Source organism: Hemitrygon akajei, chromosome 4, assembly GCF_048418815.1.
Source record: "Hemitrygon akajei chromosome 4, sHemAka1.3, whole genome shotgun sequence".
In the NCBI taxonomy this organism is placed as follows: Eukaryota; Metazoa; Chordata; class Chondrichthyes; order Myliobatiformes; family Dasyatidae; genus Hemitrygon; species Hemitrygon akajei.
In genome coordinates this window covers 82,035,058-82,061,604 of record NC_133127.1, presented here as the reverse complement: position 1 = coordinate 82,061,604, position 26,547 = coordinate 82,035,058, and the positions used below count along the sequence as shown (strand labels likewise).

The following is a 26,547-nucleotide window of genomic DNA, read 5'->3' as shown; positions in this document are numbered from 1 at the left end:
ATATTGACTGGTGCACTTCTTATTTTTCAGCTAAGTTTTCCTGTTATCCAACTTATTCCTGTTATTCCCACTTAATAGATTACAGTGGCTGTTTACTGATATCATCTTCCCACCCCTGAAACAGTTGCAGCCAATAAGCAAGCTGGTCGGAAGCTAATGCATGAGAATGAATGCAGAGCACTTTTTACACGTGATCCAATGCTGAATGACAGTGAAATTCTGTTAAACTGCTCTTGCCCCATTGAATTGGTGTCTGCACACATCACTTCAAATCTGTTGGGTGTCCCCTTCTCCTTGCTTCCGTGACATATCCGTTCCAGTCCTGATGTAGAATCTCAGCCCAAATCCAACTGCTTAATCCCTTCTGTAGATGCAGCCTGGCCTGCTGAGGTCTTCCAGCACTTTGTGTGTGTGTGTGTGTGCGTTGCTCAGTGAACTTCTGATTCAGTGTTTAAGGCAGAATGCACGAGGTGGGAATTCACACCAGTCCAAAAGCTTCCTATTAATCAAGATGACACATTCTCTCATAAATAAAATAATTGCTCAGCCATTCAGCTGATTGAATCCTGGTTGCTTTTTTGCCAAGGAGTCCAGTCAATGTCAGTCCGTTGCTATTTCACTATGAATTATTTCTTTTAACTGCCTTTTGCATTCCCTGATTCCATCACTGTGATCCTAGCCACACTCTGAATAAAAAAATTCTTCATGTCCCCTATATTTGCTAATTATTTTAAATGAGTGTTCCATGGTTCTTGAAAACAGTTTTCTCTGTTTGCCATATCGAAACTCATCGTCATCCTGCATACCTTTATCAAGTGCCCGATGATAACCACGGGTTTCAGTCTAACCTTGTAGCTAAAATTCTTCATCTGTTTCTGCCCACCCTCTGCAGCTATTTCACTTCCTTCCTTATGCTCTGCTTGCAAGCTGACAATGCTTTACAAAGGTTGAACATATTCTACCTGTTTTTATATTCTGTTTCACTGTTTATAAAGCCCAGAATCACAGGTATTCTGACCACAATCTCAGAGTGTTTTGCCACTTTCGGAGATTTGTGCTCATGTATACCCAGGTCGATAGGACTCTGCACATACTTTACAGTTCTGGCATTTCTTTTTTTAAATGTACCACTTCACACTTCTCAGTACTGTGTTATATCAGTGCTGACCCCTAATCAAAAGCCCCAAGACCTTGGCTTCAATACCTCCTTGTGCAATTGAATCCTCAATTTCCTCACTTGCAGACCTCAATCAGTTTGGATTGGCACCACAAGGCTGTGTGCTTATCCTCCTGCTCTACTTGCTTCACACTTATGACTGTAAGTGCAGCTCCAATATAGCTAAGCACAGCTCCAATGCCATATTCAAGCTTGCTGACGACACCACTGTTGTAGACCGAATCAGCTTATAAGTGGGAGATTGAACTTTGAGCCACTCAGACACATTTTCAAAGTAAATTTTATTATCAAAGTACATATATGTCACCGTGTACAACCCTGAGATTTAGTTTCCTGCGAGCACACTCAGCAAATCTATAGAATAGTAACTATAACACGATCAATGAAAGATCAACCAGAGTGCTGAAGACAACAAGCTGTGCAAATGCAGATATAAATAGATAACAATAAATAATGAGGACATGAGATAATAAGATAAACAGTTCTTAATGTGAGATTATTGGTTGTGGGAACATCTCAGTGGATGGGCAAGTGAGTGACATTATCCCCTATAGGTTGAGGGGTAGTAACCCTGAACCCTTGAACGTTTGAGCACATCTACTGGATTCGCTGTCACAGGAAAGCAGTAACCATCATCAGGGACCCCCAACACCCTGGACATGCTCTCTTCTCGCTGCTGCCATCAGGCTTAGGAACAGTTTACACAAAGTACACTGCAGATGCTGTGGTCAAATAACACGTACAAACAAGCTGGATGAATTCAGCAGGTCGGGCAGCATCCGTTGACTGCTCCTTTCAACGGATGCTGCCCGACCTGCTGAATTCATCCAGCTTGTTTGTACGTGTCAGGAACAGTTTCTACCCTGCAACCATCAGGCTCTTGAACCAAAGGCGATAACTTTACTTGACTTCTTTTGCCCCATCATTGAAATTTTCCCACAACTAATAGACTCACTTTCAAGGACTCTTCATCTCATGTTCTTGATATTTATTGTTTATTTTATTATTATTATTATTATTTTTATTAATTTATATTTATTGCTTATTTATTTATTATTATACTTTCATTCTTTTTTTATTTGCACAGTTGGTTGTCTTCTGCTCTCTGTTTAAATGTCCCAGTTGGGTGATTGTTCATTGATTCTATTTTGGTTATTATTCTATAGATTTATTGTTTGATTACAAGAAAATTCATCTCAGGGTTGTATATGGTGACATAAATGTACTTTGATAATAAATTTACTTTGAGCTTTGATGATCATCACTGTTTACCTTCCTTCAGTCTGAAAATTCCTATTGGGTAATATTTTTAAAGTGTCATAATTATTTAGAGTTTTGTTTCGATCCACTCGAGTTCTGCATTCAGTACCTTTGGGTAACTATTGGTCCTGGTAGGGTCCAGCATAAATTCACCAGAATGATACCAAGATTAAAAGAACTAAGTCATGAGATTACATGGATTTAAGCAGATATTTTAGTCAAAGTTTGGAAGTTGACCTAATCGTAGCCTTAAAGATTATTAAATTAGTGACTTTTTTCTGAAATACGCATTATTTATAAAATGATTATATAAATTATGAGTTATTTGGGTAAATAGAGAGGAAGTATTTGCTTGCTGGCTAAGACATGTAAACGATAATGATAGGAAGTACATCTTAACATAAAGGAAATTTTGTTTCATATTACTCATGAGCAGTGTTATTTTACCACACTGAATAAATAAATGCAAATTGTTAAAGTTGTCCTAATGAGGAAATCATGTGGCTTCCTTTATAAACAGTGGTTGCTAAGTTATCTGTTTATAAATTAATGTAATTGGGCTGTAGATTGTAAATGTGATAGGTCAAAATATTTCACAACAGACTTCTAAGGGTGCAGATAAAAATCAAATATAGCACTTGCTGGATCTCAATATTTAGTAATATGTGCTTAATACTTGCATTTTCATCATGAAGGATCAAGGTTCAACTTTATTTGCAGTGTACAATTACATGTATTAGGAATTTGCTGACAATGCAGAGCATGTTTTGGGGGAATATGTTGTGGTATATAGGTTTCTGTTTCTGTTTAATAGGCAAAGGAATAAACGCTCATTAGCATTCAATGTGTCTTGTTCCAGCCTTAGGGTAACCCTTCCCAACATCATCTTAAAATGTAAATCGATAAATTTTGCAGTGCTCTTTGAAAAAGAACAACTTTAAGGTAGTTCAAACATTAAGAACATCAAAAACACTCAGCAAATCAAGCAGCATCTATGGAATGGGAAAGAGAAACAGTGATAATATTTCAAATCCATGATCCTTCATCAAAACTGGGAAAGAAAGGAAAACAAGTTTATTTGCCATCAACTTGGACCCAGAAGCAGGCCCCATTGTAATGCACAGTTATGAAATGATCCTGTGACATTACTGTTATTGTGTTGATTGACCTCAACACAACCTGGTTTTTGGGATGCAAGACTGGACCATTCCATCCCAGACATGCTCCCACTGACATCTAAGAGTGGTTCATCAGCAGAAGCAGCTCCAACTGGCCAGCAGGTGGTAATACATTGTAAGTTCAATCCATTTTTTCTCTCCCCCAATCCTAATGAAGGGTCTTCTAATCTGAAGTGGTCGCCTGAAATGCTGTCTCCATTTCTCTTTCTACAGATGGTTTCTGATCTTCTGTGTGTTACCGGAGTTTTCACTTCCTTTGGTTCCGATCTGCATCATTTGCAGTTTCTTGTTGATATGCAAATTTTTACATGCAGTGTAAGCACACTACAATTTCAGCAACTCAATTTAGGCTGAGTTTAATGGCTAGCAAGGAGATTTTGCATTATTTTAGACATCCATAAATGTGACTGAAATGTGATCATGTTACAAATAACACATAACTGTGCTAATGATGTTCAATGCCTGAAACACCGGGTAAACTCGATGTGAGCCTTGGGGGTGGGGGGGGGGGTTGTGCTCTGGGTTCATCACTTTAAAGAACCATTGCAAAATCTGTGATTAATACATTCTTTTCAGTCAAGATCTTTTTTTTTATTAAATAATTCTTACCAGGAACTCTAAAAGAGCGTAGAAAATGATAATGACATATTGTTTTAAAAACAATTAACAAACATTATCAAAATGTAACAGAGGAGATATAAACTTGTTATTTCGGGAAAGATTGGGCAGAGAACCAGAGAAAGACCAAGATGAAAGTCCAGGTATGGGACCGTGGGTGTAAGAGTGAATTGGGACAAAGTGGTAAAAATTCTAATTAAGTCTAATTATAATCAAACTTTTTGGGTGCATCACAAAGCAAACAAAAACAGTTTTTTAAATAAAAAGAAATAACTTTGGTTTTTATGAACATGAATTTAAACCATTTCTATTTCAATGGCAAGTCATTAAAATATTGCTAAGCTCTGTTTTACACTGGGTGAGAGTTTATTCAGTAAATTATATTACCTGCTCCCGCAGTACTATGGTCAATTAGAACTATCCAATAATAAATCTTACTTTATGTTTCCCTTACCATTTAATTAGTCAAGAGTTGTTTACTGTGGAGAATGGGAAATAATAGAAGATTGAGCAGAGCTGCATATTTTTAAAGCTGACTCATAAAAATACAAATGCATTGGTCTTTCAGCATGATAATTACTGATTTGGAGCCACATAATAAGTCACCTTTGCCTATAAGGAAATAATACAGCACTATAACTTCTGTTGGGGAAATTATTCTGCCACCAGCTTGGACCTGGCAGAAAGCTACATTGCAGTAGACAACTTCAGGATGATCCTGGGATTTCACTGTCACTGGGCCAAATTGCCTTCGACTTTTCCACACACCCACACATATTTTTACTACACGCAGTGGGCTGACAGTTGGCTGGGGAGGCAGAATCAATCCTAATTGGTGGAAAGGCCCACTGATGAGATTTTAAAAATTTTAACATCTCATTGTTTTTTTGTCACTCTAGATTTCATTTAAGGAGATATTTAGTAACTAACTAAATACAGTAGTTTTAAACAATTAAATATGAATATAATTTTAAATTACAGGCAATTTCAATGTGCAAATATTGGAACTCTAATATTTGTGTTACTATGGTATTACTCTTCAGGGTAAGTGTCTACAATTCAGGCATCTATTTCTTGCTGTGCTACTCCTCCCATAGCAATACACTGTACCAAAGTGTTTGTTATGCATTTCACCCTCCGTTACTCATTTCCATTAATACAGTGTTTTCTAAGAACATCTTCCTTACATAAATCAAGCATATGGAAACACTATTTTAATATTTGTTGTCATTTGTTAAAGAAAATGAATGAGGCTGGCTTTTGTGTGTCAATTCTTCCTAGCAGAAATCTCAGGATTTTTAAAAAATGCTCATTTTGCGATCTGGTCATCACTAGCATGACCAGCATTTATTGATTTTTGAGAAGCTGACGGTAAGCTGCCTTCTTGAACCGTTGAGGATAATTTGATGAAGCACCTCCACTCCCCAGTTAGGGGAGGAGTGCTAGGATTTAAACTCAGAAGGACCACAATACATTTCTAAATCAAGATGGTGCTTAACTTGAGTACTACAAGTGGTGTTATTCACACCCACCTACTCCCCTTGTCATTAGTTGTAGAGGTGTGAGTTTAGGACATGTTGTGGGAATTGTCTATGTGGGTAATTACAGTACATATTGCAAGTGGTATACACTGCAGCCAGGGGGTGGGGGGGACTGTATGTTTAGGGTGGTTGATGGGTGCCAGTCAAGCAGATTGCTTTGTCATCGATGGTGATGAGCTTCTTAACAGTTGTTGCTGTTGCACAAATCCAGGCAAGTAAGGAGTACTCCATCATGTTCTAGATTTGTGCTTCGTAGGTGGCGGACTGACTGGAGGTGATAACTGTAGGGCATGCAGCCCCTGATGTGTCCTTACAGCCGGTGTTTTGTTGGGTGATCCAAATGAGTTACCAGTAAATGAAGATTTTGATAGTGCAAAATTGTGTTCCAATAAAATCTAGAGGTCCAAGTATATGAAACACACAAATTTAGCAACAAAGGGGTGCAGCAGTAAAGCATGCAAGTGTAACAATTCATTAAGAAGGCTAATGGAATGTTGATCCTTTTTGCAAGTGGAAAAGTTCATACAGCTTCACAGGGCACCAGAGTGAACGCATGTAAAAGAGAGTTGATGTCAATATTTGAGAAATGATGTGCTTGCATTTCTGACAGCACAATAGATGCTCAGGAGGTTGATTCCTAGGATGATAGGGTTGACATGCACTCAGCTCAATTTACCTACTCATTCATGCAAATATCTAAGCCAATAATGTGGCAGCAACTCAATGCAGACCTGGTCAAGCGGTTATGTTGTTGTTCAGAACAAACATCAGAAAGGGAAGAAATGTGATCTAAGTGACTGACTGTGGAATGGTTGTTGGTGCCAGATGGGGTGGTTTGAGTATCTCAGAAACTGCTGATCTCCTGTGATTTTCACAGCAGTCTCTAGAGTTTTCAGAGAATGGTGTGAAAATCAAAATACACTCAATAAACGGCAGTTCAATGTGCAAAAAACACCTTCCTAATGAGAGGAGAATGGCCAGATTGGTCAGTAACTCAAATAAACACACCTTACAACAGTGGTGAGCATCTCTGAAACCACAACACATTGCACCTTGAAATGGATGGGCTACAGCAGCAGAAGATCATAAACATACACTCAGTGGCCACTTTATTAGGTACAGGAGGTCAGTTGGGCACTGAGAGGATGTTTCCTCCAGTAGGTACACCTAGAAGTAGTTTCAGATATAAAGAGTGCCCCACTGCAGAAGGGGATGAAGATAAAGTTCTTCTCACAGAAGGCTTTACAATTTTTACAATTCCCTACCTCAGACAGCAAGAGGCCTGGAGTCCTTGAATGTGCGCAAGACAGTATAAATAGAAGAAGCTGGTGTTAAAGTCAAGATCAGATCTGCCATAATCTTCTTGAATGGAAGTCTAGCTTTGAGGGGCCAATTGGCCGTCTTCTCCTTTTACTCAATCTTTATTTTAAATTCTGTGATATTATAATCACTTTTATTTCGAGGCCACTTAACTACCAGATTATTAATTAAATCTTACATATCACACAATTATAGATCTAAAACAATTGGTTACCATGTTTCTGCCTCACTATACTGACCTAGAAAATCATTTTCTATACAGATTAATGAATGTGTTCTCCACACACTGGGTGGCATGGTAGTGTAGTGGTTAGCACAAAGCTTTACAGCACCAGTGACCTGGGTTCAATTCTCACCACTGCCTGTAAGGAGTTTGTACATTCTCCTTGTAACTGCATGGGTTTCCTCCGGGTGCTCCGGTTTCCTCCCACATTCCAAAGACGGACCGGTTGGTAACTTAATTGGTCATTGTAAATTGTCCCGTGATTAGGCCAGGATTAAATGGGCATTTGGTGGTTGGCACAGCTTGAAGGGACTGAGGGGCCTATTCCACACTGTATCTCAATAAATACATAGTAATTACACTAATGTATCATTCTCAACTATACTGCAGTGTGCTCAACCATTTTAGTGCATATAATCCAGGGTAAATATAAACATGCAGTAGGTCGAGAGTATATTATGACCTTGCCACTCAGCCAAAGAGAGCACAGTACGTTATCTGACGGCCAGTGAAAACACAGACATAATTGTTGCTCAGCCAATGAAAAAAGAGTAACACATTTAGTTGTGTTTAACAGTAGTTTCCATATACTGAGGTACGTGAATACTGTGAAGGAATTCCTGATAACAGTATCTGACTCAAAGTATCTGGACAAAGGTCAGAAAGTGTCAGTTTCAAAAATGAGAATCTCTATGATCGTGAAGTTAAAAAAATTGAAGTAACTGCATTTGTTCAGAAACAATACTGAAACAATTGAGAGTTGAAAATACACTGAGCACAGCCATTTTCATGGAAGGCATCACAAAGATTGAGAAAGTAGAGGGAATGTTTCTGAGAGTGACCCAAAATAAAGCAAAGCTCATTAGTAAAGTGAATGGTATTTGTTGACTGCCGTTACGTTTATTAGTTCATTTGTGTGTATTGCATTCATTTCATTATATGTTAAGTGTTCAATAAATAACACTAAAGAATGATACGTTTGTCCGAAATGAACCCCTATTTACCATGCATTGGTAGAAAAATAATGCTGTCAGTAATGCATCTTCAGATATATAACAGTACAAATATTCTTTTTAGAGCACGTTCTTTTTTATTATTATTTATTTATTGAGATACAGAGCAGAATAGGCCCTTCTCAGCCAGCATCCCTGATCAAACCCTAGCTTCGCTGGGACTCCTCTAGTGCTGCAAGTGATATGTTGATGATAATTGGACAGAGTTATCTTTTTCAATCAAGCCTAATTAAAGTTTTCGGTAATGATTTGAAAGGCATTAGGCTAAGTAGTTTCTTGATTGCTAATTGCAGCACCAAATACATTGCTTAAGATCTGCCTTTGGTGGTATATAAACTGCTTTCAGGATCGTGGAGGAAAACACTCTCAGTAGATATAATGAATGGCACTTACTCTTTAGATTCTGTAGGTTGGGAAAACAAGAATGTGACAAGATCGCCACATCCAAGCACCACAAAGAGTTTATCTTGAAACACAGACCTCCATGTCTTGCCTTCTTCGTATCAGCAATTCAGTTCATCTGGTGGATTGAGAAGCCCTTAGGCGTGATCAACAGATCTAGCATGTCTCAAGTGAGCCATGTCTCCGTGAAAGAGGAACATAACAATCACTCATTTCTCTCCAATACAGCTATCTTACGCTTAGGTCCTCCATCTTGTTCTTCAGTGACTGTACATTTGCTAAAAAGATGCTGGGTAAAGGAAGTTGCACACCCTAAAGCTTTAGTCTGGCTTGAAGTCCTCCCCCTCTCCCAATGACAACTGACCCTCACTCTCTTAAGGATGTCGTACCTGTATTCATGAGAGTCAACTCTGCCAAGTCCTTCAGGGGATCTAAAATCACTAGTTTGTTCAGACAGTTCAAAAATATCTTTCTTCAAGGGAAATTACAGGCAATATGGTTCAGAAGAAGTTTATCAAGAAGTTTTGTGAGCTGCCCACAAAATGTCACCGTGTACTGCCTGTGCCACGATCATCCTGTTGAATGTCAAAGAATCTGTTGTTAAAGCTGGCCATTGCCTTGTGTTTATGTGGAGCAAATGTTATTTGCCATGTACTTGCCTGAATATTGAATTGTGTAAAGGATTACAATAGCAAACATCCCTAATTTTGACTTCCTTCTGAAGAGAAGGTCCTTGATGAAGCAGTGGTTGGGTCTAGAATAAATTCCTGAGAAACGCTTACAAACTCCGAGGACTATTTACCACTATTTTTCAATTACTGGAGTGATTAATCTCTCTTAAGTCACAACAATCTTCCCTTGTGCTGTATGTACTAGTGGAGCTTGTTTGCCTTGATTCCTTTGACTTCCAATATTACTAGAACATCAATAGCAAATGTAAACACTGCAGCCTTGATTAAAGTATATTTTTCTCTCATTTACTTCTGGAACTGAGCTAGTTAACCTATGTTAAGTCCAAGGCTGGCCAAACTGAGTATCAGTGCATAGATTGAAAAGATAAACAAAAGCTGGAAGTGTGAAACAAAAACAGAATATACTGAAAATGCTTGTGTAATCTTGAAGAGAAACAAAGTTGGTCTGATGAATAGTCGGTGGTCTGGGACATTAATTCTATTTCTTTCTGCAATAAAGTTTTCTGACTTGTGTTTCCAGCATTTTCCATTTTATATATCAGCCAGCAAAATATTGGTGAATAAGAGGCATTTAGCAACATTGCAAACAACATCATACATCGCATTGCTAATGACTGATCAAGGCAGTAATTTTTGATTGGATTGGATTTGCCCTGCTGATTGTGCACTCGATGTACCTGGCCAATTACTCTCTTTATCAGTGTTGTAGCTACTGTCCAGATAAAGGCATGGCTAGATCTGAAGTTGAAGTCCTCTGGGATGTTGTTGACACCCAGTGTTCTTGCTATGTTCCCTGCTCTGTGTTTTTACCAGGAGTGAATTGAATTGGATAGCAATCAGCTTTTGTGATAGTGGATCTTCCAGAAGAGGCTGAGATGGGTTATCTACACAGCTTGCAAAGCTGAAGATGATTTAGCCCTTTCAAACCTGCCCTTGCACTGAACTGGAAGACTTGGATATTCAAGGATGCCCTGCTTCATAGTGCCATGAGCCCTTGTCATAATCGTCACTATACCAATCTTTGCATGAAAAAAGAAGCAGTGATTGACATCAGAGCATTTTGTCCATGACCTCCTATGCAAGCAGCCAATGACCAGCCTTTTATACTACTTAGGTCTCCATCCTGAGAACATTTCATTACAATATTTTAACTAAAAGAACACTAAAGCTATATTAATATTTTAAATGTTTTCAAAATTTGCTTTATCCATATCACCTATCATTTTTTACGCTTTACGAAAGGAGTTTTGATCCGACAGCTGTTTTTCTTTAAAAGTTTGCATATTTGTATTTCAGTTCATCCACAATTTGCCGTCTGTTTCATAAATATAGTCCCATCTATGGCGTTGGGCATTTTTAATTCATCTTTTAGATATACTCCATCTGGGCAAAAATTCATTTTGGGTTTTTTTTATCCTTGCAAGGAAAATAGCACAGCAAGTGAGTGCCATGCTAGCACTGCATTTACTAAAAGGTGGTTTCACACTTGCTTGGACAGCTACATTAACATTTATTTCTACCAACAAAATATTGTTCTGGTTACATTTCTAATGAGTCTTTGGTGGCGTTGAAACTATGAGCATCGGCTTACTCCACTCTTTGTGCACTCAAGTCAATTTCATCATACTGTATTTACAATTGATGCTTCTTGCAATGGCCAGTAATCTGCACATAGTTCATAAAAATAGCTTCAGATAATAAAATTTAGAGATCATAGACTGTCTCAAATGATTCTCTTCTATAACTTACAGTTAATATTGCATAATTTGAAGAAAAACAATTCACGGAATATATAAAAACTTTAAAGTAATAATTAATATCATAATATTCAAAGTATTTACCATGCTTACATAGTTTCACTGTCCAATACACTGCCACTAGTGGAAAACGGCAATTAATTACGGTACTGTCGACTCAGGAGAAGCAGACCACCAGAGATGTGACAATTGATGTAGCTGCCTCCAGGGTAAAGAAAAGTTCATATACTAGCCAATCTATTTAATTGTTTTTGGAGTACAAGGAGTTCACAGCTCACATTGTGGTATTAGATGCTTTAAGAATATCAACAGCAGGAAAAAGTGCTGCTAGTGTTGGACTCATTTGTTTCCCTTAGAGTATAAGCAAGTTAATAGCTGAACAAAGAATTCTTCCAGGCATTTAGACTTGTCTTCATGGAGATCCAGAGATTACACACACAAATCACTTCATAATAGTGCTGTAAGATGTTTTTATGCACAATGAGTTCTGAAGCCAATTGTGAGAAATGTCTGGTTCTAACTTGGAGAGTTATTTAAAGCGGCATATTTTATAGTGTCTTTGGTTGTTTTCAGTGAATTAAAGAAAAGAATTTATAAGGAAATTTTCCACACCAGCAAAGATTCTCTGCATCGGGTTCCAGATGACACAAAACAGAGAATATATTTAATGTTACAATGCTTTCTTTATTTTCTTTAACCACAGGGTGGAGATGAAAGAGGATTGTTAAGCCTTGCATTCCATCCTAAATACAAGAAAAATGGAAAGCTCTATGTGTCCTATACCACCAACCAAGAGCGATGGGCAATTGGACCACACGACCACATTCTTAGAGTAGTCGAATACACTGTATCCAGGTAGTACATTTACTTATGCTCCAAGATATAATTCAAGTAGCAATTACTGAACATCTTCAAGCTGAATATCATAGGCTTTCAAATGCTGTAAAGATCTTGTTATTAAAATCGTTATCAATAATTTATTTTCAATTATTTTCTATTGTTTGCATTAATAGTTTTGAAGACAACTCTTGAGAAAGTGGAATTAACAATTAGTAAGCTATATGACTGACATCAGCAGCTAAAATGCCCAGAGTAACTTGCCACTGGAGCTCAGTAAACATTCAGATTAATTTTCCCTGCTATAATCATTAGTTTTATAATTTGAAATTTAAAAATCCGTTCTCAAAATGATTTGAGGGGAAAGTAGAGCAATTTAAAAGTCAAAATTAAAAACTTTAGTTTTCAAAAAGGAATTTTTAATAGTTTATAACTAACAGACTAAAATATATGTTCTCATTGTTTGTGGCACAAGTCGTTCTTTAAACAGTGCTAAAGAATTTATGCTCACTACCTAAGAAATTCATTACTTATCTTTGTTTTAATAATTATCCAGATGAACATTTTTTCTGTTATAAGACAGATAATGATCATTGCTGAGTTGTTTTGTATTAGTTCAGATATTTTAACAGGTCCACGTAATAGGTGCGGAGTGCAATAGTACTTCCTATGTGTGTATAGAGGTCACACTGAGCTGTTGCTGGTTTAAATATCACTGGGCATTCCTGGGACAAACTAGTGTTTGGCATGCAGTACTGAATTGGGCACCTGTTAAATTAGTTCCTTACTTTCATCCTTTGGGTCCAGTATTGGCCCAACTACCATTCTGCTCATAACCTCGTGCTCTCCTAATGTCCTCCCAATGTCCTCAGTCTCCCTATCAGCTGACCTATAACCCTGTAAGGCACCCAAGAAACTCTTCTACCTACAGCTGCCTCCCACTTTCTCCCTCCTTCTTCCCCCATTCTGCCATTTTCCTCATTTTCAGATATTAGTTCAGTGCTTCTCATCTCTTCTGCTGACTTAAGGAACAAGTTGCACAATCGTCATCCATCACTCTCCCTCTCTCATCCCCAGCTAAAGGTGCAAGGCCCCCAGTGCCAATGAATCTCCCCTGCCCCGTCACACCACAAAGCTTTTATTGCTGTGCTGCAATTGCACAGGACTTCAGTGAGTCTAGACCTGTGTTACTGCATACAGCTTCGGCCCATTCATAAAGGAAGGGCATTTTTGTCTTGGAGACTCCAACAGCGTATTCACTAGATTCAATGCCATGTTGAGGGAATAGTTCTGTGAAGAGAGATGGGAAAGAACAGCCTATGCTGACTGGACTTTAAATTCCTTGGGTATCACTCTCTCACCCTGTCTAATCTTGTGTCCCAATTTCAGACTGTCCACACTGTACCTGGGAGGGGTTTACCGTCAGTCCCTGGTTTTTGATAACCTGTAGAGTCCTCAAAACCACCCGGATGTGCTTGTTCTGTCCCGGAGATGCAACTAGAATACCATCCACATATTGCAGAATACTGCTACTGGGATCTGCCGAGGGGACACGGGTGATTATTCCAGCCAAACGTAAATGGAAAATGGCAGAACTGTTATGGAAACACAGAGGCTGCCTTGTCCAAGTATACTGCTGTCCCTGGACATTAAAACCTAATTTATCCCAACTACCAGGATGTATTGGAGTTGACCAAAGAACCTTCTCGATATCTAAGACAGTAGAAGTATCCTGCTGTGGCCTCATGCCATTCAAATTGATAGATGGGTTCACCCCTATAGGATGTTCCGGAGAGGCCTATTTGTTCAGAGAGGTATAATCACTGGTTAGCTGTTAGTTCCTGTCTGGCTTAGGTAGATTGGGGAATCCCTATGAGAAATGGTTGGCCAGGTGTGATGGACCTTTAGTGCCAATGTTTGTCACCTCAGCAAGGCCACTGCCTTGTTTGCAAGTGGTCCACATCCAGGGATATGTTTTTGTAATAATACCCCAAACCACCGCCACTGCCCATTGGGCCTTTAAGGACGCGACTTGTGACATACAGTATATATCTCATCCCCTTCCTCCAACAAGGGCGAGCTTTCATTACCCAAATAATTTCCTTGTACTTGCCTTTGTTACCGATCCCAGACGTTACAGTAGACCTACCCCCAAAGTGGTGCCTTTGTGGTTGTCACAAGCCCAGATTTGTAGGTAGTACTCGTGTCCTCAATCTGTATCAGTACAGGTTCATTTAATGCAAGTGTGGATCCTTCTACCCCCGAGCACTGTTGTTTTACTTGGGTAAATCAAGATTTGTCATCAATATGGGGGCCGGAGTGTCTACCAGCATAGTGCACTGGTTCCTTAACAGTGTATTCACAAATGTTCTGGGGTCCCCACCCTTGTCACCGAGAACATTGTCACCAGTCATTTCCTCAGGATTCGTTTTTAACTCCTCTGCAGAGATCTGGAAAACAGGTCCCACTACGCTACCACTCAAAGCAAAGTGGTGATCCTCAGCTTGCCCATGGTCCTTGCCCTGCTACCCCACCACCTTTTGACCAACACTTACCCTGCTTGGGCCATCTCCCACGGCAACCTGGCCCTATTCCATGTCCTTGCAGTCCCAGGCCATATGCCCTCTTCCACACTGAAACTTTCAACACCTCCTAGTTTGCCCTGTCGTACACCTGCCACTATGGCTGCACATTCTTTTGTTTTTCCCTTGTCATTGCCCAGTTAAATATTTGATTAAACATGTGCCCAACAGGTAGCACCATTTTTATTATCTGGGTCAGATGTGGCCCCATGCCATCTTTCAGAAGCTGTAGGAACTCGGCATCATCCTGTTTAGGCTCATAATCCTTGACTATCTCTTCCTGCTCCTGCTAAGTTAATCTTGGTACAATTCGCCTGTCCTTTACCTGTCACATCCTTAACTGCCTCAGTAACTTCCTCCAGTCTGTCCTCTGGGGATCTGCTTCTCCCTTTAAGCCAATCTTTATTTCAAATATGGTCAGGCAATGTGGACCTGACCTCCCTGGGTATTTTCGCCTTTAAAAGGATGCGTATATCATCAAGAGTCATACGGTAAGCTTCCCTTCATTCTTCAACCATTTGCTAAAAAATCACATTATCATCATCACGTTTGATAGCAGGTAATCCATTTCTGTTTCTCAATTGCTGTAAAATGTTAACAATGGGCTCTGTAGCATGATTTCCTGTGGTCTTCCAGAAGACCTGGAGGGGTACTAGTTCTGAGGCATCCACTTCTACCTCATTATAGGGTACAGGTTGTGAATCTTTATTACGAGTCCCATACTCACCAACAGCGTCAGCTGAATAATCCCAATCTGAGGCATGTATGGGCTTACACTACCGTTTGCCCCAGAACCGAGAGGTTCTGAGCTTGTTTGCCGGTCCCTTTTCTGTGATGATTCTGCAACCAGGCTGTTACTATTACTATGGCCTTTTTATATTTCCCCTTCCCTTGTCCTTTCCACCAAGCAACTTGTTCAGGGATTGTTCCATCCAGATTGTAACACCCCCCCCCCCCCCTTACAACACACACAAAATGCTGGTGGAACGCAGCAGGCCAGGCAGCATCTATAGGAAGAAGTACAGTCAACGTTTCAGGCCAAGTCCCTTTGTCAGGACTCGACGAAGGGTTTCGGCCCGAAACGTTGACAGTGCTTCTCCCTATAGATGCCTGGCCAGCTGCATTCCACCAGCATTTTGTGTGTGTTGCTTGAATCTCCAGCATCTGCAGATTACCTCGTGTTTATGTAACCCGTCTTAACCATCTTTTGTATCAACTTATGGTTATGGTGCACTGCCACCTTTATGAGGGATCCTTCTGATTCCCACTCTACTTCCCCGGTTTCGTCTGGGTTTCTTTCTTCCACCATGACCACACCTTACAATTCCAGATCCCTGAGCCTATGTCGCAGATCACATTGGTTAGTCAATCAATTTCCCAAATCAGATGCAACCTGTGACAATCCAGACCTCACACACCAGTTAGCCAGACACCCCGACCCCCCATACTCCCACACCAAACTCCTCACGCTCCAAGGTCTCTTTCTACCACAACTTAAAGTCGCGGTGGACCCGAACCTAACAGGGCGGTTTCTCAAACGCACGCCCGACCAGGAGCCTCATAGTCAGGCGCACGCCAGTGGAGTGGCAGTTTGATAGGAGAGCTCTTCGGTGCATCAGAAGTCACGCAAGTCACTGTACCGTTGAAAATTATTCTACTGCATTTTTCAAAAGAACACGACTTACTTGTTGGCATAATTATAACTTATCACACAGAAAAAATGCAAATCAAGTGGATACAAGAACAGCAAAGGTATTGATTGAAGTCGCAGAGTTGCACAGAAAGCATTTGGGTGGACAACTAATGTTTGGGCCTGATGGCTTCCTGTACATCTTCCTTGGAGATGGAATGATTACCCTCGATGATATGGAGGAGATGGATGGGTTAAGGTAAGCAAAAAAAACCTCACAAATTGCAAAATGCATTTTATTATCCTTTGACTTACCAGCATTTAATTTACCTGTTTTTATGAAAAGCCATTGATTCTTTTGGGTACAAGTCTTTTGTTATGTAAACCTATTTTTCACTGTGTGAGTATCTACCAACAGGAATACACTATACTATAATGCTCAAATTTCATTTTGTCTAGTCTTCGACTTACAAAAAATTAGCTTCACAAAACGTTTTCCAAGAAGGGATTGTTTCTGTAAATTAAGGAATGGCAGTGTTGTGAAAGCACATTGATGAGGGATTTAATGTCCAGTGTTCAGGAAAATAAAAAAGCAATGTCTTTTGACAATGTCAAAACACACAATAAAGCTTTAAAATCACTTTTCATGTGCTCTCCTATGTGCTATTTTTTATTTGTTCAGTGTAGAAAATAAGAAATAATGCAGTAGTGGACAACAGTAGATAAAATAGGATGGTGTTTCAATTCAATGGCTTTTTTCGGATGTTGTGACAAGTAGGAATAATTGCAAAAGCTAAATCCTCAATCTTCCAATTCATGTTCCAATTCCAATAGGCTGGAGGGCCGGAATGGCCTGTTTCCGTGCTGTGATTGTTATATGGTATTATATGGTATTATATGTTAGCTATCAAAGTAATAACAGGATACGAGAATATTACAACTATCATATTGCTGTTCAAAGCAAAGGTAAACCTGCCAGTGTGACTAGCTTCAGTGGGCAGGGAAACGTTTAGAGGCATTGACCTGGGATTGACTCAGCTGGCACTCAGAAAACACAAAAGATTCTGCAGATGTTGGAAAGCTGGAACAACACACACACAAAATGCTGGAGGAACTCAGCTTGTCAGGCAGTGTCAATGGAGGAAAATGAACAGTAGATTCTTGAAAAAGTACAGGTTAATAATATTAAGCCTGTATAAGTATGTTGAAGCTATTTTGTAGTCAACTGACGTGATTAATTTTTCTGATGGTTTAATAAGGAGGGTAGTGTGCTTAGTGTATCTATAAATGGATTTTCAACTGTCATTTAATGAAGTTTTTAAAATAGGCATGTTGTCAAAATTGAAGCTGTAAAACTTAAATAGGTAGCACAGTATTACATTATGGACAAGAGTCCAATTCTTACCTAGGGAAATAAAATACAATTCTTTAAATAAATTTGGAATAAAGGAACTATTCTCAGTAATAGTCCCTAAGTGGTCACCATTACTGAGAATAGTTCTTTTTTATTCCAGGTTTATCTTAAAAACCCACCTTAAAAAACACTTAAACCCCACTCAAAGTTGTTTAAGGGAGGAAACCCACTAGTTTCTACCCAGGATGAGCCTGCGTACAACTCCAACACACAGCAAAATGCTCAACTGTTAACTGCTCATTGGAAACGCCCTAGCGAGACATTGAGTTCAAAGGGCAATTGGAGATGGGCTTTGAAGGCCGGCTTGCCAATGAAGTTTATACCCCATAAATTATTAAAACAAAATGAGGGGAAATAGGTGCCAAAGATGAGTGCATCCCCCAACATTTAAGCAATAATATTTGGCAACCTGAGGTACAGGTTTAAAATAAGAAGAAAATGAAACTTGAGAATATAGTTTTTTGTGATTTGAGTTGTTATGGAGCAGAATGGAACAATGGTAAGTGACGGAGAAAGAGGAGAGGAGTGGGACTAACATAACTTTTTCATTGAGCCGAAGAAAAGCACAATGAGCCTCAGAGTCTGTGGCATTCTTTAATTTTAACACACAAGTTAATTCCTATCAAATGATCAACTTCATTTAGCTAGCTACCTCCTGCCTTGCCTCCTAACTTTAATGTGAGGAGAAATTACATCAAAAGGATAACCCCTGAGACCTTATACAACCAGAAGACAGAGAGGATGGGATTGCTACCGGTAATCATTCAGTTGTTAAGTAACAGTTAGCTGAAGTTGCCTAAATTCAAACGGACCACAAGCTGAAAATGAAATCTGGTCAGAGAAATGAAGTCCAGTGCATTATCACAGATGTTGAACTAAGGGCCTGACCTGCATAATTTGACTGTTGTGTCTATTTCAAAACTAATTAATTTAAAAAAAAACAACGTGGGATAATCTTGAGAATGTGGTAAGACATGATGTAAATGAACTGTCCTTTGTATCCCCCACTGAGAGTGCAAAACGTTTCCAGCTAGTTCAAGAAGCTTAGAAGAGTTTATTGTTTCTTCACATCATCGTTGTTATTGTTATCATCATGAAGGACCCCATCACCTAGGACATGCCCTCTTCATTGCTACCATCAAAGAAGACATACAAGAGCCTGAAGATACACACTCAATGTTTCAGGAGCTGCTTCTTCCCCTACACCATCAGATTTCTGAGTGGGCAATGAATTCATGAACACTACTTCTATTTTTCTCTCTTTTAACACTACTTGTTTTGTTATATGTATTGATTGGGAAGCAAAGTTGCAGCTGTACAGAATTTTGGTGAGGCCACAATTGGATTATTGCATCCTGCTCGCGTCACTGCATCACAGGAAGGATGTGGAGACTTTGGAGACGGTCAAGAGGTCGACCAGGATGCCTGGATTGGAGAGCATTTGCTATCAAAGAGAACTTGGACAAAATAGCATTGTTTTCTCTGGAGAGGCAGAAGCTAATCGGTTCACTTGATAGAAGTATGCAAAATTACAAATGGCATGAATAGGTAAGTTGACACTGTTTGCCAGGATTAGAAGCATCCTGGGAAAGAGTCTAACTACCTACTCTATTATGTCCTGCCACAACCAGCTGTGGAGGCCAAGTCAGTGCGTATATTTGAAGCGGAGGTTGATTAGTAAGGGCATCAATCATTACAGGAGGAAGGCAGGGGAAATAAATCAGCCATGATCTGTGGCAGAGCAGACTCGATGGGCCAAATGGCCCAGTCTGCTCCTGTGTCTTATGGTCTTATGGAAATATCTAATACAGGATGGCGTAGCCTTAAGATAAGAGGAGAGATTTGCAAGGCAGGTTTTTTTTTTACAAAGGGATAGTTGCCTGGAACGCGCAGCCAGGAAAGGTGATGGAAACAGATACAAAAGCAACATGTAAGAAACATTTAGGCAGACGTGTAAACAGGGATATAGACTATGTGCAGACAGATAAGATTAGTTTAAATTGGCATCATCATCGGCACCGATGTTTTGGGCTGTAGTGCCTGTTTCCATGCTGTTATCCATCAACCCTATTGTGAAGGAATGCCATTCAGAATAACCTTTTATCCAAAGCAACACACACAGATTGCTGGAGGAACTCAGCAGGCCAGGCAGCATCTATGGAGAACAGTAAACAGTCGACGTTTCGGGCCGAGACCCTTCTTCAGGACAGGAAAAGAAGGGAGGGAGAAGTTGCCACATGTGCATTTTCACATTGCTATTTCCTAAGTGAAGAAGTACAGTAATCAAAGTGAAAGGTCTCCGATTCAGTTCCGTTGGCTTGGCAAATTAACTGAATATACGATGTTTTTAAATTTGAGAAATTCTGAATACTATTTGTTTCTTGACAGAATAATTTTCGTTTCTAATATTTTTCTGCAATCCTTTCAGTGATTTTACAGGGTCTGTGCTTCGAATCAATGTAGATACAGATTCCTGCAGTGCACCTTATTCCATTCCCAGAAGCAATCCTTACTTTAATAGCAGCAATCAACCACCAGAAATATTTGCACATGGGCTTCATAATCCAGGCAGGTGAGTGTGTTTAAAGATCCTGCAAATAAACTCAATTACTGTCGTTGAAATGCATAAACCAGTTTGCAATGAACCTGTTGCATGGTCAAATGCGATGCAAAGGAACCAGATTCAACTTGTATCCAAAAAAAATGTTTCAGTACTTTACTCAGTTCCTAACCATTTACTGTGTAAAGACTATCTTCTCTATCGTGTCATTTTGGTTCTTTTATCAATCACCTATATTCCCGTCGTCTCTGGCAATTGCAACAGTTTCTCTGTATCTACTCTATCTCAATCTTCCATCATTTTAAAATTTTCCCTCTGCTCCCCCTCATGACCGTCTCTATTGCAGAACAACTCTATCTGGCCTAAGTTAGGAACATAAGTTACTAACCTCTGGAATAATTTTGCTGGGTCACTTCAGACCTTCTGCAAAGCCTTTTCTAGTGTAAGTTCCTTGCTATTCTTCTCTATCCCTCTACTTATAAAGCCCAGGATTCTGTATGTTTCTCTAATATGGACTGTGGACTCTCAATTCATTTTCATGGTGTGTTTCAGTTTCTGGTCACTCCTTATTTTTGCTGCTGGTTTGGATGAATTTGAGTCGGGGCAACCTGCAGATAATGAGCACTTTGCTGAACTGAAATATGCCTTTTGATTCTGTGTTTGCACTCATTTCTTATTGCCGTTGAGCAATTTTTTTTTGCGCCTGGGGGGGGTGGGGGGAGGAGAGTCAATGTTTTGTTTCTTTGAAAGGTTTCCACGGTTCTTTGTTTCATGGCTGTCTGCGGGGAAGACAACTCTCAAGAGTTGTAGAAATCATGCGTGCTTTGATAATAAATGTACTTTGAAGTATATTCTCAATCTACTCTGCCCCTTTTAATGAACTGTGTTTATATATCCCGGATCTCTCACACATTTAGAATTTTGGAATATACATTGTATTCTCTCTTCTCATTCTACATACCAAAATGTAAATCTGTGCATTTCTCAGGATCACATTTCATCTTCCCCATACTTGCCCATCCCATCAGCCTGTCTATGTCGCCATTGAATCTACTACTACCCTCCTCATATTTCAGAATACCACCAAATATTCTGTTATCTGTAAATCTGGAAATAGTGCACTGTGCACCCAAGTCCAACTTATTAGTATGCTTTTAGAGTAAACCACGGTCATGGTACTATGTCCCAGGAACTCCTCTGTACGCTTCAATCAGCCTGAGAAACAATATTTTACTACTACAGGTAGTCTCCGAGTTACAAACGTCCGACTTACAGACAACTCGTACTGACGAACCGAGGAAGGAGAATGCCGTCCGCCATTTTAAGTCAGATCGCGACGCCATCCGCCATTTTAAGTCGTTGCCGTTGACACTGTGTTGAGTGTTTAACTTTGTATTTGGCTTAAATTTTTCTTAGTAAGATTCACCCTGACCCCACCCCCCCATTCCGGTCAGCTGGTGGCGCAGTGAGATCAGTGCCAGGCTCGAGAATGGAAGTTCCTGAGTTCGATCCAGTGACAGACCGCTCCCGTGCCGGGTTGATGTCGATCCAGTGACTCCCGTACCATCCGTGCTGGGTTGATGTCGAGCTTGCAACTCGACCTCGTAAAAAAAAACACTGCCACCTCCAGTTTAAATTCCCACGGATCAAATACCCAAACCCAACACAGCCCCCACTTGTCTCATTTAGCCTGTCTCAGTGTGGTAGTCCTTAGGACCCAGCAGAGCTCGGGACATGCTGCCCGCAGTGTTTCTGTTCCATTGACGGGAAGCGATCGCGATTGAAAATAAGGTAGAAATAATAAAGCGTTTGGAAAGAAGTGAAACACATCGGTCATTGGAAAGGCGTTAGGCTACAGTCGGTCAATGATCAGAACAATTTTAAAGGATAACGGATAAAGTGAGAATAATGGAGCATGTGAAAGGCCCTGCCCCGATGAAAGCTACAATTATTACTAAGCAACGCAGTGGTTTAATTATTGGAATACATATGTTTCTTAAGTGTTTTATACGCATAGAAAGGTAAAATATATACTATATACTAAGACAAACGTTTGACTAACCGACGCTAAATAATACCGGATGTTCTTGTTCCGACTTACGTACAAATCCGACTTAAAGACGGACTCGGGAATGGAGCTCGTACGTAACCTGGGGACTGCCTGTAGTTTATATCTTGTTACTTAGCCAGCTTTCTTCCTTAGCTACAGCATGATTTTCCATCTCACTGAGAAGACTCACACGTGTCAGCTCATCAAATGCATTTTGGAAAGCGTGTACACACAGTAACTGCATTTCCTACATATATGTTCCCTGTTACTTCACCAAAAAAGCTATGAAGTCGTCTTTCCATTCAAAATCCATCCAGGCTTTTTCTAATTAATTTAATAGTACAACTGACTGCTAATTGCGTTCCTGATTACTATTCTCCCCACCACCATAATTAAACTCACTGGAATGCAATTACGTCTTTTTTTTTGATCAGAGGTGTAAAATCTACAAATTTCTGGTCATCAGTGCCACCTGGAATTTCTAGATGTTTGGAAGATTATGCCCTGGGTCTCTGCAACCTCCTTCCTTCCCTCAGTTTTCCAGGCAGTGGATCCACTTTAAATGGAGCCAGCCTTTCTGGTACCTCCTCTTTATCCATCTGAATCCTCTGCTGAGATTCCAGCAGGGTTCCTCCCTTGGTGAAGAGTGGTGGTAAGCTCTCATTTAGTACCTCAGCCATAATCACCCTGCCAGCATAATCTATTTTTGGTTTCATTGGTCAAGCCTCCATTCTTACAAGCCCTTTTGCGTGTGTCTATAGATCCAGAATATATCTGCATTTGATTTCTTTTTACATTTACTCATAGTCTTTTCTCATGCTCTTGGTTTTCCTCTTTTATTGCTGTTTGATTTGCTTCATTTATATTTAAGATAGATGTCTGTATGGCCCACTGCTCCACTAAGACTGTGTTAATTACAAATCGAGGCCAAACAGTAGATAGAATCTTAGCAGCATTAAGAAACAGAGACAGTAATCAATAGCAAAACTTTTGTTTGCCTTCCTACTGAGATGCCTTCAAGATGATGGCAAAACCACAGTACAAGCTGTACCTGTACTGCATGGGCTAAAACAGGCAACATAAATTCTAACTATTCATCTCAGCCTGGTGTTTACATGTGGAATGCCCAGCTTTTCTGGCCATTGCAAGAAAATTGTAAGAGCATGAAATCATCTTTGAAACTAACAGCAGTCCTACATCAGCACTCTGGTGCTGGGAGGTGTTTTTTTGCTGTGACCCCAGCCCATTAGTGGTTGCCTTCCTGGCTGTGAACAAAATGCTGCCTCCCTCTGGGACATCAGCGTCTGGTTCCATTTAGGCCTGAAGGTTGAAGTTCGAAGGGAGGGAGGGACAGCGAGAGAGAGAACTAAATTTTGCTTTTAAATTGCCAAAATCATTGACAGTTTAAGAGATGGAACCAATATTATGAACACTTACGAAAGGCACGCACTCCCTATAGCTTTTCTGTGAACGTTTGTTGACTTTAGGAGTAAGTGTGTTGCACTGTGGTCAGTTCTGGGATAGTCCTTTTTATAGTCTTGCTGCAAGACTTAAAATTTATTTGGTCGTATAGCCACATATTACAGACTTTTCCAAATAAACTGAGTATGATTTTGAGCCATGAAGAAAGTTAATGTAAGTTACAGTCTTAACATTAGCTTCTATCCCCAGTGATCAAATAATGCATTTGCCCCTTAATTCAGTGGTCCTATAAGTTAGTGCTCACTGTATTGTAGTGGTATTGCTCAATTCATTTGGCACGATAACTAGAATGACTTCTGTGTGTAAAATGTAAAATGTGGACCGTCTGGAAAGTTACTGAAGGACAACATATTGATGCACTAAGCTTGGAATGTATCTCCATCCATGCTAAGCATATAACTGGGTGTAGTAGTGCTTTTCTCCATGTGTTTAACATATTGAGAACACATTTAAATCATACCATGCAGCATGCAGTATATGGTTGATGTCGCTCTTGTGGTTTTCTAATGTGAGTGAACAGTTTGAGTGGAGCAGCCTTCAAGTGCAGAAACAGGCCTCGCCCAGAGAGTAATAAAAACTGCTGGAAACGTTTAGCAACTCGGGCACCATCTAAGGAAAGAAAAACAGGGAAATATTTCAAGTCAAACACCCAGCATCAGAAGTCCCAAAATATACTGTCTGCTCCTATGTCACAAAGAGCCGGGTTAGCCATGGTAAAGTAAGGGGCTGGATTAATGGTGTCTCCTTTTATGGGAGCGAGTTTCTCTTCTTTAATCCAGGAGCCCGAACCCTTCCATCAGGAGCACATACATGACAGTCCCCTTCACACTCCTCTTCATTCCTTTTGGCCCGAAGGAGAGCAGTTGCAAAGGCTGCTGATAACTGAGATATAGCACCCAATTCACTGTTTTTGCGTTGCTTTTTTTTTGCAATTTTTGTGCGATTTTGATCGAGATGGACTGGCCTCTGTGGCCCACAGCTAACACGTTACTCCGCACAATTTACTCATCTCTGCACCAAACTGTGGCTGTGGCCTGCAATTATCACCGTGTGAACTCACTTCAGTTCTGAATACTATTGGTTTATTTTTATTGTTTGCCTAGCTTTCTTTTTCTCTGTACATTGGGTGTCTAATGGTCTTCTTTTGTTTTAATGGGTTCTATTAGGTTTCTTTGTTTTGTAGCTGCCTTTAAGGATGTATAAAGTATACATACTTTGATAATAAATGTACTTTGAATCTTTGGATCTAACTCATACTATGCTTAGAACTGTAATATATTACACATTCTGTGACTCAGACCATTTTGATGCCCTAAAGAGTTGAACAAAATTATTTTTACTCATTAGGTAATTTCTGGACCATCAAGTTTGGTTAATACAAAATAGTCTGTGGTGAGACAAGTAACATCAAGATAATTCAAAAAGCATCCTGAAATATAATGAAGAATCATTAATCTGAAGTTTTACCGTTGTTTCTGTCTCTGCAAGTGTTAATTGACGTGTTGAATTTTCCCAATATTTTCCATTTTCTTTCCACTGCATACAGTTTATCTTTTTGGCTTTTAGAAGTCCAAGCAGCCTGCAGGATAATGTTTATACAGTTGAAAGCACCTGTAAGTGAGAAGTGTGACGGTGGAAAGTCCTGGAGAATTAGAATTGGAGGATTGTGAAAATCTCCGAGGATTGTAGGACCAGAGAAGGTTGAAATAAGAATGGATGTGATTGTAAGGGATCCAGATTAAGATATTAATTAAATTTACTATCTGGAAAAAAAAAGTATAGACATGAAAAGCAGCTTCAACATCAAAAACCAATTTTCCATCCTTGTCTTTTACAAAAAATAGTAGGAAGGTGTCTTGTTCTTTATTTTATATTATAGTTTTTCAAGATATTAGTTGCTGGTTGGTGTTCAAATAGATGAATCCTTGCCTCAACAGTTCACTTAACTCAGTAGGTTTAATGACTGACTTCTTTTTTCAAAACTTGAATTTGTTTCAGATTGTTCCATGTTTTGAAACATTCTAATCTTTATAAGCATTCTGAATTTTCACAACAAACTGAACTGCTTTTAGGTAAAGTAGTGTAGATGTACATACATATTTGAAAAGCTTATACTATTTTAACCCATTCCTTTCTACTCTTGGCACTGCGGCAACCTGTAATTACAGTTTCAATGGGCCCAGAGTAGTTAGTGATTTTTGTAACTTTCCCTGAAATACTTGATCTCCTACACTTCTAAAAATCTTAATATTAGCTCGCCTCTTTAGATTCTTAGAAACAGTATTCTTTGGCACAGTGCTATAATCCTTTGGTATACTGGAACACATCTCCACTTGCTGTAATCATTATTAATTTTTCCATCACTTTTTCACGCCTCTGCCAGGAGACCTCAGTCTCTCCCAGATTCTGATTGTGTGGCCATTGAGAGAACCAGCAGACCACGTGACCGGCCTTCACACACACACACACTGTTGATGGATCACTTAGAGAACTGTTGTGTATTTAAAATGTCAGTAATATAGGAAATATATTATTTGATTAATCACTCTTTGTGGTTTATATAATTCATTACTGTACATGAATGGCATACATCATTACGCCACTGGGTCATAAGTGCATGTCTCAGTAAAGCAAAAGACAACTGCATGCAGGTTTATCCTGACCCCATATTTTTCCTTTGATTAGTTTTGTGTTTTGGAGTTAAAAAACATTACAGGAACACATCCAAACCTGTAACTTCAAGGAACAGTAAGCAATGGCCTTCTCATTGCCCTTTGAAAGTTGTTAGAAATTATTTTTCAAGTGCAGCAA

The 26,547-nt window shown here is 39.5% G+C and overlaps 1 protein-coding gene across 4 annotated transcripts in view; it reads left to right on the top strand.

The window, feature by feature from the left end:
- The window catches only part of hhip (hedgehog interacting protein), a 354,853-nt gene that overhangs the window by 259,732 nt on the left and 68,574 nt on the right, over positions 1–26,547 (top strand). For all 4 annotated transcript variants that reach the window (XM_073042967.1, XM_073042966.1, XM_073042965.1 and 1 more), the window contains exons 5-7: positions 11,885–12,036; positions 16,316–16,489; positions 20,073–20,216. In XM_073042967.1, coding sequence (XP_072899068.1) covers positions 11,885–12,036; positions 16,316–16,489; positions 20,073–20,216 — 470 coding nt within the window. The remainder of the gene's footprint in view (positions 1–11,884; positions 12,037–16,315; positions 16,490–20,072; positions 20,217–26,547) is intronic.